General features: G+C 36.5%; 2 protein-coding genes across 5 annotated transcripts in view; both read right to left on the bottom strand.

Moving 5' to 3' along the window:
- Positions 1–2693, bottom strand: part of dram2a (DNA-damage regulated autophagy modulator 2a) — a 5204-nt gene extending 2511 nt beyond the window's left edge. The window contains exons 1-3 of one of the 3 annotated variants that reach the window (XM_084388576.1): positions 2573–2679; positions 2192–2389; positions 1171–1238 (exon numbers count right to left, since the gene is read on the bottom strand). In XM_084388576.1, the coding sequence (XP_084244702.1) occupies positions 1171–1238; positions 2192–2322 (199 nt within the window). In that variant the 5' untranslated portion in view covers positions 2323–2389; positions 2573–2679. Of the gene's footprint in view, positions 1–1170; positions 1239–2191 lie in introns of all 3 variants that reach the window. The other 2 variants (XM_084388577.1, XM_084388575.1) reach the window with 2 other exon arrangements.
- A 1253-nt stretch (positions 2694–3946) lies between these two features.
- cept1a (choline/ethanolamine phosphotransferase 1a) lies at positions 3947–15485 on the bottom strand. Of its 2 annotated transcripts, XM_084388574.1 has the most exons (11): positions 15232–15466; positions 15018–15124; positions 11436–11851; positions 9736–9883; positions 9051–9192; positions 8489–8573; positions 8066–8197; positions 7625–7783; positions 6590–6715; positions 5640–5800; positions 3947–4162 (listed from the first exon to the last, which is right to left on the bottom strand). In XM_084388574.1, exons 3-10 carry the CDS (start codon positions 11784–11786, stop codon positions 5663–5665), a joined length of 1281 nt encoding a protein of 426 aa, XP_084244700.1. In that variant the 5' UTR covers positions 11787–11851; positions 15018–15124; positions 15232–15466; the 3' UTR covers positions 3947–4162; positions 5640–5662. The 2 variants fall into 2 exon arrangements, with proteins under 2 accessions (XP_084244700.1, XP_084244699.1); XM_084388573.1 differs by having other exon boundaries at positions 3947–5800; positions 15232–15485.
- Between the last annotated feature and the right edge of the window lie 239 nt (positions 15486–15724).

The raw sequence follows: 15724 nt of genomic DNA on the forward strand, positions 1-15724 counted from the left end.
TTTTTCATTTACAAAGCATGGGTGCAATGAATGAATCTGCTTTGGTAAATTCTAGTTCATTTTTATCCGACTCCATTAAAGGGATAGTTCACCCAAAAATGGAAATTCTGTCATCATTTACTCACCCTCCAGTTGTTTCAAACCTGTAAGAATTTCTTTTTTCTGCTGAACACAAAAGAAGATATTTTGAAAAATGTCTGTAACCAAACAGTTGATGGACCCCATTGACTTACATAGTAGGAAAAAAATTTACTATGGAAGTCAATGGGGTCCATCAACTGTTTGGTTACAGACATTTTTCAAAATATCTTCTTTTGTGTTCAGCAGAAAAAAGAAATTCTTACAGGTTTGAAACAACTGGAGGGTGAGTAAATGATGACAGAATTTCCATTTTTGGGTGAACTATCCCTTTAAGTTATAATTGAGCTGTTACTATGTCAAAGATGCTTGAGGCAACATTTCATAGTTTTAGGTGGATCATTTTCTCAATAAATTAGTAATAACCTAAAAGGATTACAATTATCCCTGCTCTCTCTTATAGCCTATACTCATTTGACTGTACTATACTAAAACATAAAATAAAATTCATAAAGTTATTTATTGCATGGTCTGTCTGAATACTCGATTCTGATTGGCTGGAAGGTGTGCAATAAAACCGTTTAATGGGTCACATACACATACCAATGAGTTAGTTGACAAGTTACTTCTAGTTAGTAGAATGTCTAAAGTGGAGCATCAAAATAAAGTGGAACAAAATAGCTTTGCTACTGTATCGCTACATTATATTTCTCAGTGACGACGGGGTTTTGTTTTTGAAGTTAAACTCACAGCTGCGATGTTAATAGAGAGAGACTGAAAAAACGCAGGTAATTCACACACTAATCTCTCATATCTCTCGATAATGATTTCAAATAAATATAATTCATTCATTCAAATAAATGTAATCTTACGCACTACTTTATCTCTGTGTCTGATTAAAAGCAGGCAGAATGCTAATCTAACCAGTAACTGACAAAACTAACCATCATTTTTACCCTTCTGGTCACATATTGCGCTGCAAACATCAACACTTCAACTGTAAGAACATTTTACAAAATGTGAACTAAAACCCTTTGGTAGCAATCTGAAGCAAAAATTCAGAACTCTAGTGGAAAAGATGCACGGCATTACCTAAGAAAGCTGAGATTGACAGCATAAAGCCAAACACACAGCGTTCAGGAACCTCAGTGCCCGTGTCACTACAAGCAAAATGAGAAAGGCAAAGTATGACAGATGGAAATGAAAACAGATTTTGAATCAGTCAACTAAATCTGGAAGAAAAAGGTGGTGTTTCACAGAATGTTTCTGATCTACAGCCATCAAACTCTTAAAAGTGAATACTATACTATAATATAGTATAGTGATATAGTGAATACACACAATGCTATAAAATGCACGATTTTTCACCCTATACATTCCAGGGTTTCATTCTAGGATTGGCACGTTACCAAAATTTCAGTAGTAAGTACAAACACCAGCCAAATTTCATGTTTTTTTTTTTTTTTTTTTTACTAATTTTTCTTTAAAAAAATGCTAGGTTGTAAATAAGGACAAACCCACACTTGGGTTAAAAAAAATATAGTTAGAACATTGTAACCAAGGATTGGATTTGTCCATATTTTTGGGGTTTTGGGTTTTGTTTTAATAATTTTTTTAAAACATATTTTACAACTTGAAAATAATGCATATTAACTAAATGAAATTAGTAAATAATACATTAAAAGGCTGTAATTGTAACATTTTCGTATAGACTTGGTACTGAAGTACAGATACTTGACAACCCTAATTCATTCAGTAAGGTTGCTCTCCATAAAATGTTTCTCACTGACTATTTTTAAATCTTAAAGGGATAGTTCACCCAATAATTACATTTTTGTCAATCATTTACTGACCCTCCAGTTGTTCCAAACCTGTATGAATTTCTTTCTTCTGCTGAACACAAAAGAAGATATTTTGAAGAATGTTGGCAACCAGACCATTGACTTCCATAGTATTTTTTCCCCATACTATCGAAGTCAATCCCATTGACTGTTTGGTTACTGCCATTCTTCAAAATATATTCTTTTGTGTTCAGCTTTAAAATGATGCATGACTCCTCATAGACATCTGGTACAAATAAAACTGAAAAAGCGGCAATCTCTCAGGATCTTACCTTATGTATGGAAAGAGCAGGTCAGCATGGCCCAACACGACCGCTGTGGCATAAGAGATGAGCAACGTAGCAGATGACCAGGTAACCAGAGCCACCGGTAGAGCACAAAGCCCCCGCTGAAACCACCACATACTGCCCTCACATAGGGCCGGTCAGAGGAAACTCACTTACTGAGGTCACCAACATGAAGAAGAATCACTAACACATGAAACATGGAGCTTAAAGGTCAAATCAACCCAACAGAGAAACAGAGAAAGTTACACACACATTGAGGACAGGATTCACATCAAAACTGAACAAAACCAACGCTCTTATTTCCTCATGCAAACACAGGTCGACCGAGGCTCAGCATTTACCAACTGAAAAGGAGATGAACATCACCTGATGAAGCTGAATTAGTTACACAGAAATTATTGTGCACAAACACAGAAACAGAGAGAAGAAACATGATAGCAGTTCAGAGTGGGTTAGTGCCTGTGGAATCTGAAGTCTTGCACTGATCGGGTGTGTTTTTGTGAGATGCTCTCCCTAAAGTCCTGTGACCAAAGTCAGCTGACACTCATTCAGCGTGATTTCACTTTCTGCACTCAGAGAAATGAACACTCGCATGCACTCAGTGTGTCCTCTGCACACGGTCACCTCTGAAGGCCAGCATGTTACATATAGGCTACGCTGATGGTCTAAAGTTTGGAATAATAATAATAAATAAATAAATGTCTGTGAAATTAGTATCTTATGCTCAATCTGTTTGATGAAAAATACAGTAAAAAAAAAAGTAATATTGTGAAATGTTTCAGTTTGTTGAAGGCGATTATATCAACAGTTTTATAATATTGTAGAATAAGTGCAGGGATTTTATTCTGGATTAAGAAGTCTTCCACTTGGAAAGAGCCACTGTGCTCAGAAAGGCCTCACAAAACACTATTGGTTAGGGTTTGGGGCAGTAACTGCTCCACAATGCAGATGATTCATTTGTGAAATACTTTATGACTGTCACTGTTAGCATGAAAGACAAACACTGTTCATTTACAAAAAGCAGAGCAATACACAGTTGGAGTTTAATAAAATACCAATGAAATTTCAAATACATGCATGACTTAATAAAGAAAATATTAACTGGTTATTTAGAATAAAGGCCCTTTCACACAAAGAACGACAACTATAAAGATAGCTATAACGATGACTATTAGTGTCCACACTAGCAGCGGATATGTCGTCTGCCTCTTTAAATGCTCGCGCTATTAAAGCAGGATGGATTCTGATTGGCTGTTAATGTTTTTAGCGTTCATCACTCAGTTAAAAAAAAAAAAAAAAAATGTTCGTTCTGAAAGTGATTCCAACCATACCGTTTCTCTGTGCCGTTATTGTTGTAGTTGTGGTGCGAACTTTGCTATTCTTTTATATTTAGAACTACTTTTAAAACTATGTCTTTATGGTTACCGTTATAGTTATCGTCCTTGGCGTGAACAGGCCTTAAATCTGCACTAAGCATATTAAAATATCTTGCCATGTTAAAAATACAGTACTTGCCATATCACTACAGCCCTCACAGAAGACATACTTCCCACTAGCTGCTTTTATATTTACATGATTTTAATGTTTTACCATTTATTTTTACACTATGATGCTCAAAAAAACAAAAAACATTTGCATTGCACTCCAAAGAATACCACAGTACTACTATGGTACAAAAACCATGGTGTTTTTGCTAGTACAAGAATTATACTAAAACAAACTGAGGCAGTGATCAAGAAATCTGCTAACATAAATATAACAATCTTTATTTCATGACCATTAATCTATTAAAAAGAAAGGTATTTGCTGTAAATCAACAAAACAACAAAATCCTGGTCAAAGTACAAATTAATACAAATATGCAAATGCAGTTGCAGCGACAGACATCATTTTCTTCAACTATGTGTGTCTTGCAACTTTGGTTGACCTCAGCGCGGCCCCGGTGAACGGATGATGCTTAAAAAAGGGAGAAGCACAAATACACAGAAACCCACTGACATAAGATTCACAACAGGATTAAAACATTTCCAATCAAAAACTCGCACTGATAGACTAAAATAACATGTACAAGCAACTGCTCAGAGGTAGATGCAAAACAATAACGCGTTTTGAGAAATTTACATTGAGCTTGGCCACTCTGTTCATATTCTACCATTGGAAGCACCCGATACAGAACTGCAGGGTTTATGTCCATTGTTTTGCAAAATAAAAGTCTCAAAAATCCAGTTTCCTCAAACAAATTGACATGAAGGTAAAAAATATATATATATATAATGACTGATTTAGCTATAAGAACTCAATGAAACAAGCAGGAGTATGAAATTGCATCTTTGTCGACTCGAGTTTGATGCTGTGAACATAATTTACTTACAAACAAAATACGATTTACACGAGAGGCTAAAAAAAAATATATCAAAATCGCTGAGTCCAACTTTTACTGTGCATAGGAGTATAACGACAGTGACAAATTAAAGGCACAAAAATAATTTAGCACAGGTTATCACATTAACTAAAGTATTTAGACCACAAACACGATTTTTAGGTTTTAATAATCTATTATTAAAGGTTCACATATGTACAGTGTAACTCATAACCATTCTAGACGTCTTTCTTGGGCCCAGTTATTATTAGGAAAATATGGCACTATCAAAATACTGTTTCTAATACAGTTTTTTATTATTTAGTGACATGGACATACCTAAGTAATAATAATAATACCCTCCAAAACACAATAAACACAAAGAAACATATGCATAGAAAGAAAAACTGTATCTACACATACTGTATGAATGAGTTAACCGAATGACATCAGAGAGGCTGAATTAGCATTATGTGAAATTCTTGATGTTTCTGCGATATTGATGGAAACACCTGTGGCTTGTTTTTCATGTCAACGTTATCTCTTCCCTCTCTGAAAGCTCTCAGGCAGCAGCACAGCTTTATATTGGCAACAGTGATGTGTACTGGTGTGTAAGTTTAAATTGGTTCAAATTTCATTTAGAAGCGAATGGCCGCAAAGTTCACAATTAATACCTATGGCATTCTGTAATTATTACATAACTACATTCAGATGTATCGTTGGTCGTAAACTGAATAAATTATACACTGCTGGCCAAAAAAAACAAAACAAAAACAAAACAAACACAAAACAAACATTAAAACGGAAAAATACTTTGGACATTCATAGTTGTGGCCTCTGTGGCAGATCTTCTATTCTTTGACTTACAAACTATGGCAAAACAAAACTGGTCATCTAACATTGCAATACTGACAACTGAATGGTGTTATAACCGTTGGATGCCTATTCTTTTTAACATTCCCTTTCAGCCTTCAAATATCCTCTCTTCATTACGAGAACAAAGTTTGTAACTGCAGCCATTTGGGCTCGGTCTCTGTGATTTGTGTTTCACATTCACTGAAGTGCGTGACCTACTGGAGGTGTTTGAGGAGCAGGGGTTAGTGGTGATTTTTGCTGTCTGCCTGAACTCTGGATGGAGATGGAGGCTGGATGCTGAAGACACGGATGTTTAAGTGTGTGGCGATCTGGTTACAGACACTCACGCAGTACCGCACCAGATCAAACGCCGACAGCACCTACGAGCAAAAAGGAAAACGTTCAAGCATGGCATATGCATTTTTGATACTGCAAGATGAAAAATTTAAAAGCAGCAAACCTTTTTAAGAGGTATGCTTTTTGAGGTTAAATATAGGTGAAGATCATCAGCTTCCTAAAGTTAAAGAGCCATGATCTACCAGGCTCAGCTACAACTACAGTGTTTGAGGGCGGGTCAAAGTAGACATTGTTCGCGGGCAGCCAATGAAGACCATTTGCATTATGCAAATGTGTTACATTGTTACATACATATGTAACAGGAAGTGAGACCAGAATTCCTGACGCCTCGTTTCAGGCAGATCAGAATCAGTTCTTTCTTCTGGAGACAATAACTTTGTAGACCCTTTACATTCACAAACAGCTATATTAAACTGAAAAAGCATAACTGGGGCACTCCATGCGAAACCTCATTCACAATCAATTTTGCTTCTGTATTCAGACATATTTCTAGGTGAAACAGGATGTTCAATGAGAGGTGGAAGTTTTGCGTTTGGCGAGCTAATAAAATATTTAAACTCAAATCAATATTTTGTGTTATTTAATTATGTCATCCGGGAGACATTTATTAAGAAAGTAAATAGTGTACATTTTAATTTCATTTGACTGTCTCTGAATGACCTCTTTTTCAACTTAGTTTCAATAACCAGTCTCAGTAGACCGTGGAAGTAGCATTGCGATGTGAAAATTAAAGTGTGTCTGCATACTACACTGAGCTCTTTATTTCAAAAGAGCGAGGAGAATCAATGTTTTCAGACAGATCCTGAACGTACCAGAGCGACCCACAGCAGACAGTACTCATTAATGAAACTGTTGAAGTACTGATTCAGAAACAGCAGCGCTGGTCCGGTGAAGGCCAGGTCATTACGCGGCATTTCACTTTTTGTCATATGAGCAACCTGGAAAACAAACCAGACGTGATTTTAGTGACATTTAGATTAACTGATACTAATGCAGCTCGAGTCTGACAGATATTTAAAAGATATGAACTACAGACAACGTCAATTATTTATGCTAAAATGTGCAGAAAATATTACTAACAGCAATTTTATGCTTGCGTGCAGCTCAAGGCATAACTCTTCCTACCAGTTATAAACAGCAAGCTAAGACCAAAAGGTCAGGTAGAGGCAGGGCCTGACATTAACTTTTTTGCTGACCAGCCAGTGTGGCTAGTGGTTTTCCAAAGTTACTAGTAGCCACAATTTTAACATCGATACCATGTGAAAAATGGCCATATAGATATTTTTAATATTATTGCATAATTTGGCAGCAGGGATATTAGGCTGCTGTCACTTTAAGACCTGACGCACGGATCCATTATACTGTTACGCATGCGTTTATGTTCACTTAAATACATAAATGACTGTGTTCATGTGAATCCTCGCCAAGACTGGCATTTTGACATTATTTGACATTATAGCATTGTGTGTATTTGACTGTTTAAGCGCAATAAGCAGCGGAAAAATAAATACATTTAGTAGCTACTGTGAGGCGGCTTTATGTGCACGCACTTTGGGTATGAGCACAAAATCTGCAAGAATGAGTTAAATAATGCGCAATACGTGCAATCTCACACCGAAATTCAAGCCTTGTAACACCAACAATATTCACCTGGAGCAAATGAAACTGTATTGGAAGCGTTTCAGATATTTCAGTATCAATATTTTTGACAACAGTACATTGCACTTAGTTTATTGTTTCAGATGCCTTATAATCTGCCAGTAGTATTCATGTGTTAGGAGCAATTTATTAGAGTACTTATTTAGTGAAGCTGAAATAAATACAGTATACTGATGCCATGAACTTACCACCAGTCTGTTGGTGATTTTGGCCGAGACAAACCCAAATGCTAAGATGTATAGACAGGGATGTCTCTCAAAGAGCTGCACCGATGACTTCTTATAGATCATTAGAGCAAGTGTGATGACCACTCCTATATGGAAGGATGGAGACAAAACGCTTGTTCCCTAAAAAAAAAAAGAAAAAAAAAGTTGTGCCACTAATTTAGACTTCATATAGTAACAAGCTTCTTTTAAATTTTTTATTTAGTGCAACTCATATATTTATAATAAACAATGCAAATGCCTGACACGTACTATTTAAAAAAATATAATTATCAAATGTTAATTCAATTAAAAAAACAGGTTACTTGTAGAATTAAACAGAATTAAAATTAAATTAAATAACAGAAAATTATTAAAAGACCTTGTCATTTTTATTTTCATCCACTCACTTTAGCTTTAACTTACCGCAATAGTTGATCCATTTTTGCCCATTCCACCTGTGAAAATAACCCGGAAGTAGTTTGTGCAGGAGAAAACGGCACCCAGAAGAGTGAAAAGGGCTGGTACTATTTTAGCCTGGATATTCATCACAGGGATCTGAAAGATTGAAAACAAATCTCTGATGTCCTGTTCATTATATAACAGCATATACTGCAGCATGTGCTAATAAACAGAATGTTGGTGTGGACACTAATATAAGCTATCGTTCTTGGTGTGACCGGGCCGTAAATGTTTAAGATGTAAGGGATTCTGCATTTCCCTCAAAACATGCAGCAAGCTAGAGATTTCCTGATCATGGTATATAGATTAAGCACATTTCTCCATGAGCATAATTATGCTTTAATCAACTGACAAAATTTTTAAAGAATTAAGATTGATTTAAATTACCACAGATTGCCAAAAAGCTGTTCCTCCAATGGCAGCCAGTAAGTACATGATTATAATGAAGATTTGTACTTCAGTCACATCAATTCTGCACAAGCAGAGAGCAAAGAGAGATTAAAAGAAGAAATAAAGTTAGTTATGTATTAATCTCATTCTTTTTATCTGTAGTGCTTTATCAACAGTACAACAGCAGTCTGAAAACTGCCGGTTTCCCATGAGTAGACCAGACCGTTCAAATATAATATTTGGGTAACACTTTAGATTAGGGAACACATATTCACTATTAACGAGGAGTTCTCCCCTCAATAAACTTCTAATTGCTGCTGTGGTTGTAGTGGTTAGATTTAGATATGGGGTAGGATTAAAGGATGTAGAATATGGTCATGCAGAATAAGGCATTATTATGTGCTTTACAAGTACAAATAAACAGCCAATATGCTAGTACAATGCATGCTTATAAGCAACTAGGAAACAGTAAATAGTGTTCCCCTAATCTAAATCTTTGTGTACTGAAAGTGAAGTACAGGAGCCATGAATTCCGATTAAAAGGCGAGTTTTCACTCACATGCCAAAGCGCAGTGTTCCAGAAACATACGTCTGCCAGTGGGCACAATAAAACATGAACATGCCCACAAAACAACAGAAAAACATCCAGTCAGGGTGAGTACCCATCTGAACTGCTATACATGTGCCCAGGATCACAAACACTGCATCAGAGAAAGACAGAAAACAACAATACAGGCTTCAGTAAGACATTTGGCATGTACATATGGCCATCTATTTAGGGATGCACAGAAATCTTGCCAAAAATATGATTATGAACTTACTTTAACATTGTATGAGAGATGGAAAACAAAGCAGTGTACATCAGATCCATGCAATCATTGCCTTAACATACTCATTGTTTCTGCTTAAATGAATACATCATTTTAGCTAACCCCATGATTTGTATTATCTTAGAACTGTAACTTTCTGTCATATGGACATTACATTGAAACAGTCACCTCTGATAAAGTAGAAACATGCATTTTCTATAAAGCTGCTTATGTAATGTGATATGTGAAAAGCGCTATTCAAATAAATGTGAATTGAACTGGATCTAATAGAAATGTCTGATGGAAAAGAATTAGCAAAGTTATTTTTCCACAAATTTTCTAAATTAAATAATAGTCTAGATGTTATTTTAGTAACGCCAAGAAATATATCATAATAGTAGCCGACTGTATTTGCATACACAAACGTGAGCCGACCTGTAGAAAGCGAGTCACAGCCGTGGTCAAACAGCTCGCCGAGTGGCGTGCTGCTATTGGTCCGTCGTGCCTGCTTCCCATCTATGGCATCCAGTGATTGGTAGATGAACAGACCCAAAGCACAGGCTAAGTATGCCCACGTTGGTGCCTGAAAAAGACAGACAAATTTAAATAAAACAGGCTTAAATTTGTGTCGACTTGGATGCTTTTCACAGGAATTTGTGAGCCAATGACCAACATTCAACTTCATACTAACAGCCACAAAGGTGGACATTAAGTTGTTATTTTATCCCTAATAAATACTAATGGTACATGGAGAGAGAGAGTGTCGTATACACATAGCCATAATGTTTTCCATAACAGCAGGACCCATAAGACCGTTATATCTGATAAACAAAGACTGTTACAGCCGACAGAACAAGCTGTCTGACAATACACAGTATCTTATCACGCTGTTTAAACAGACCACAGCAATTATCTCCTCGGTAGAGCTCAGAATATAATAAAGTATGGCCTTCATAGACTACATGTGAGGCAGGGTATGCAAAGCCAAGACTTTATTGCAATCGCTACTTCATATTCATAATTACATTAGAACTGACATTAAAAGACCACATCCTACTAGTGACTAGTTCAATAGCTATTAAATATTCATAAGTGGAAGTAAACTGATATAAAAATTGACAAAAAGGTCATGTCCTAATTGTGACCCCTAAAACAATTAAAAATTTATAATGAAACTAAAACTGACATAAAAGGACAAAAAAGAGAGACATTGTTCTAATGGTGACCACTGTAACAGAAGTTAAATATTCATAATTAAATAAAACTGATTATAAATCATCAAAAATGTCATGTCCTAATGGTAACCACTGTAATAGCCACTAAATCATAGTTAGATTAAAATCGATCTAAACAAACAAACAAAAAAACATATTCTTATGGTGACTACAATAATAGCTTCTCAATATTCATAAGTGGACTGAACTGATATTAAAATCAACAAAAAGATAATGTCCTGATGATGACCACTGCAATAACTATTTAATATTCATAATTATTAGACTAAAAACTATATTACAAAAAACATTTCCTAATGCAATAGCGGGTTGTTAAATATTCATAATTAAAATATTCAAAACCGGTTGAAATCAATTGAAAAAGTCTCTGACTACAATAAAAGCTACTAAATATTCATAAGTAGACTGAACTGAACAACAACAACAAATGGTGACCACTGCAACAGCTACTAAATATTCAAAATTAGATTCAAATCAATTTTAAAATAAACAAAAAGACAATGTCCTGATAATGACCACTGCAATCAATACTAAATATTTAGAACTAGACTAAAACTGATATTAAAACTAGCAGAAGAGGCCAAATGCTACTGGTGACTACTGTAACACCTACTAAATATTCATAACTGATATTCAAATCAACAAAAATGACTAAGACCCCTAATGGTGACCATTGCAAATGCTGCTAAATATCGACAATTAGACTAAAACTCATATTAAAATAATTAATAATAATTAAAATAACTGCTAAAAATTCTGAACTATATGATGATAGTCTGCATTATACCACTGTTAGTAGGTGAAACTAAAATTAATTAGGAGGTGATTTGTAGTTGATCCATTTAAACCAATAATCCAATATACCGAAACAGTGATCATTTAAGTAAAGCATGAGCATACCTGTTCGGTGGCAGTAGGGCAGTAGTATACCAGTATCAGAGTGGTGATAATATTGGTAGCAAGTCCCACTATAGTGATGAGGTTCGGAGCCATCCAGAGAGGCACTTTGCTCACCAGCCAGCACCAGTATCCCTGCATGAAGGACTCCATGAGGGACCGTCCCGCACTGCTGTACTGATGATCCTCCAGCCGTTTCAGCTGCTGCCGGGACAGACGGGATACGGGAAGCTCCATCAGCCTGGTCAGGAGACTGGAGCACTCTTCTCCACCTGTCACGGTCAGGTCACGGGCCACAGAGGAACTGGTTTCAGAATCGGGCTGAGCCCGGACAGGTCTCTTGTGTGAGCTCATGCTTCTCTGAGGATCTGTGTGGATGTGGTGAGTGACTAATCCACAATGAGTTTATGGGATTAGATCTATGGGAACACAACCATTAGCATGCAGAAATTAATATGGAACAACTCTAGACACCACTGGACAACAGGAATTGATATTTAACTAAATGTTTTTGTGGGGTGTGGAGTAATAGTTAACTGCTATTTAGTAAATGATTTCCATACAAAGAACAAGTTGCACTAAGATCTGAAAAAATCTATAGTTCTATCTATAGTTAAATGAATTACTCAGGGACAACAGAGAATATCCATTTGGACAAAAAAAAAAAACAATCTTCATGAACCATTTCAGTCTGGCTTTCGTCCTCTCCACAGTACAGAGACTTCTCTTCTAAGAGTAGTGAATGACCTCCTCCTCGCCTCTGATACTGATGTCCTCAGCCTTCTTGTCCTCTTGGACCTGAGTGCCACTTTTGATACGGTTTGCCATTCTGTACTCCTATGTCATCTAACTGCTATCGGTATTACTGGAACTGTCCTTCAGTGGCTAAGCTCATATCTCTCAGACATGCAACAATTCATCAGCATTAATAAACACAAATCTCGTTCTGTCACTGTTTCCCGTGGAGTGCCTCAAGGATCTGTTCTTGGTCCACTTCTATTTTTAATCTACATGCTTCCTCTGGGTCAGATCATCTGGCGTCATGGTCTTAAGTTCTACAGTTATGCTGATGATACACAAATCTATCTTACTGCTCAGCCTAATTCTGTTTTTCCTCCCCCTTCAATTACATCTTGGCTATATGATCTCAAAGTATAATGGCTCAAAACTTCTTAAAACTGAATACTGAAAAAACAGAAATCCTTTTAGTAGGCCCTAAATCCCTCGTCTCCTCCCAACATGACTTCTCGATTCATACTGACGGTGTTATGGTTTATCCTTCACCTACTAGAAGCAATATTGGGGTACATTTTGATTCTAAATTATGCTTTAAACCCCATATCAATCAGCTTGTTAAGTCTTGTTTTTTTCCATCTTCAGAATATTGCCCGTATACAAACTTTGTTAAACCTCAAAGATGCTGAAACTGTTGTCCATGCTTTTATAACCTCACGTCTGGACTACTGTAACTCTTTGTTTTAAGGCCTACCCACTAAAGCCCTTGATTGTTTGCAACTAATTCAAAACTCAGCTGCTCATGCCCTTACATTTAACAAAAAAATCAGCTCACATCACTCCCATTCTACAGCAATTGCATTGGCTCCCTGTTATCTTTCGCTTTCAGTTTAAAATACTTGTCCTAGGTTTCAAAGCTTGTCATGGTTTAGCACCTTCTTAACTTTCAGAATGAATACACCCTTCATGTCCCTGCCCGTACTGTGAGATCGAGTTCTGAGAACTTCTGATTCTGATTGTCTACTTTCAATTTCAATGCTTACTTTGGTTGTTGTCTCGTATGTTATATGATCACTGTATATTTGTATCCATCAACATTATGTAAAGTGTCCTTAGGTTCTTGAAAGGCGCTATATAAATTCATAATTGAGTACAAAATAAGAAATCATTTAGTCTTTAGCAGGTCTTAAAATTTGGTAAATACAACCATGACATATTACACGGTGTCGTTATTTATTTAACAAAATTCAATAGCTTGTAGAGCCACCTTTAGTAGCAATAACTTGAAGTAATTGTTTTCTGCAGGACTTTTTCAGTCTTTTTTGGCCCACTCTTCTTCACAATGTTGCTTCAGTTCATTGAGGTTTGCTGGCATTTCTTTATACACAGTTCCCTCAAGGTTCCCGCCACAGCTTTAAATCTGGTTGAGGTCTGGACTTTGATTATGCCATTGCAACATCTTGATTCTTTTCTTTTTCAGCCATTCTGTTGTAGATTTGCTAGTGTGTTTGGGATCATTGTCCTGTTGCATGACCCAATTTCAGCCAAGCTTTAGCTGTCGGACAGGTGGCCTCACAATTGATTCTAGAATACTTTGGTATACAGAGGAGTTCACGGTCGACTCAATGACTTGCAAGGTGCCCAGCAGGTCCTGTGGCTGCAAAACAATCTCAAATCATCACCCCTCCACTACAGTGCTTGACAGTTGGTATGAGGTGTTTGTGCTGATATGCAGTGTTTAGTTTTCGCCAAATATGGCGCTGTGCATTTTGGCCAAACATCTCCACTTTCATCTCGTCTGTCCAAAGGACATTGGATGCTTTCTCCTGGAAACCGTTTCAAACATGCCAAACTTGTCCAGTCTTTTTTTAATTGTACTGTCATGAACTTTAACATTTAACACGTCAATTGAGGCCTGTAGAGTTTTAGATATAGCTCTTGGGTGTTTTGTGATTTCTCTGAGCATTGCACGGTCTGACCTTGGGGTGAATTTGCTGGGAAGTCCACTGCTGTCATTCAACTGTGTTGAATGTTTTCCACTTGTGAATAATCCTCACTGTAGAAGGATGGACTTAAAATGGTTTAGAAATGGCCTTATAACCCTTCCCAGATTGATGGGCAGGAACAATTGCTTCTCTAAGATCATTGCAGATCATTGTCCTCCTTGGCATTGTGTTATGCACCAGACCAGCAAACTGCCAAAAACTACTGCTTTTATATAGTTGGTCACGCTTGCTGATGATCAGTTAATCAAAGGCATTTGATTAGCAGCGCCTGACAGCAACTTAGTTTTTCATACATGGCTTCTCCATTTTGGCCTAGTTTTTGCTAAATAAATAATGACACAGTGTAATATGTCATGTGTTGTTGTTCATCTGAGGTTGTATTTACCTCATTTTAAGACCTGCCAAGGACCAATGATTTTTGTTATGTCGTCCTGATTTGAAAACCATAGAATTCAAAAGGGTGTACTTTCTTTTACACACACACACACACACACACACACACACACACACACACACACAATTCAGATTTCATTATAGCAGATGTTCTACCATGCTTTTATACTGAGGCCTCTTAAAATATTAAGCTAAAAAAATAAAAATAATAATAATTATGATCTTCACAGTCCCTATCACATTTTACATACATTTTTATTTCAGGTAGTATTATAAATGTGACATAAAAAATTCGGTTGAGCTCAACAATACATGCCACCCCAAAACACACCTGATACTAAAGAAAAAGGGCAGGACAGAAAGATAAGAGAAATGATTCATTGGGATCTAATAAAACCAAACCCTTGCAATGTGGCATTGATCTGTCTAGTATGTTTTATGAAGAACTCACCAGTTGACTGTATTTATGAGATCTGTAACAGCCCATTAAAATCCTTCTACTGGATGATGACGTCAATTTGATAGCAGGATGAGTGACGTCGTCAACTTGATGGCGATCTGTCAAACGTGTCAGGCAATAGAAATGTGATATACGTTTATAATTGTAATTGCATTAAACACATTTTTACAGGCAGCGTGATTAATAAAGTTGTGAACAACAGTACCTTTGTTTAAGTGGTGAAGATGTCTTCTCTCCTCGCAGCATTACCCTGGAGATGCCCGTGTGATGCTAAAAGTTGAATTCGTAAATAAATGATAAATAACTTAGATGAGGAAATGCCAAGACGAACAAACGTTCGCATGAAGGGGGAGAGGCTTTGGCGAAGGATCGTTAACCGACGGCAACGCAAACGGCGTGGATGAGATGCAGAGGCGTGAAAAGCGCTTCAATAAAGAAACGACAACACCTTCCGGAAGTAGGCATTTCAAAATAAAATAAAAATATAAAATATAATTTAAATTACATTAAGCAGATCTGTTCATATTGAAATTGTATTATTTAAATGTGGAATCAAAAAATTAACCAGCTATTAATTCGTACAGAAATAAAAAGTGTTAGTTAGGTTTCTTATAGATGTCAGCAATGCGTACAAAACGCATTGCTTGAAATGAAAGGGTAATAGAAACTAATAGTGAAATGTGACGGCACGTACACAG

This window comes from Rutilus rutilus (genome assembly GCF_951802725.1).
Source record: "Rutilus rutilus genome assembly, chromosome: 19".
Taxonomy (NCBI): Eukaryota; Metazoa; Chordata; class Actinopteri; order Cypriniformes; family Leuciscidae; genus Rutilus; species Rutilus rutilus.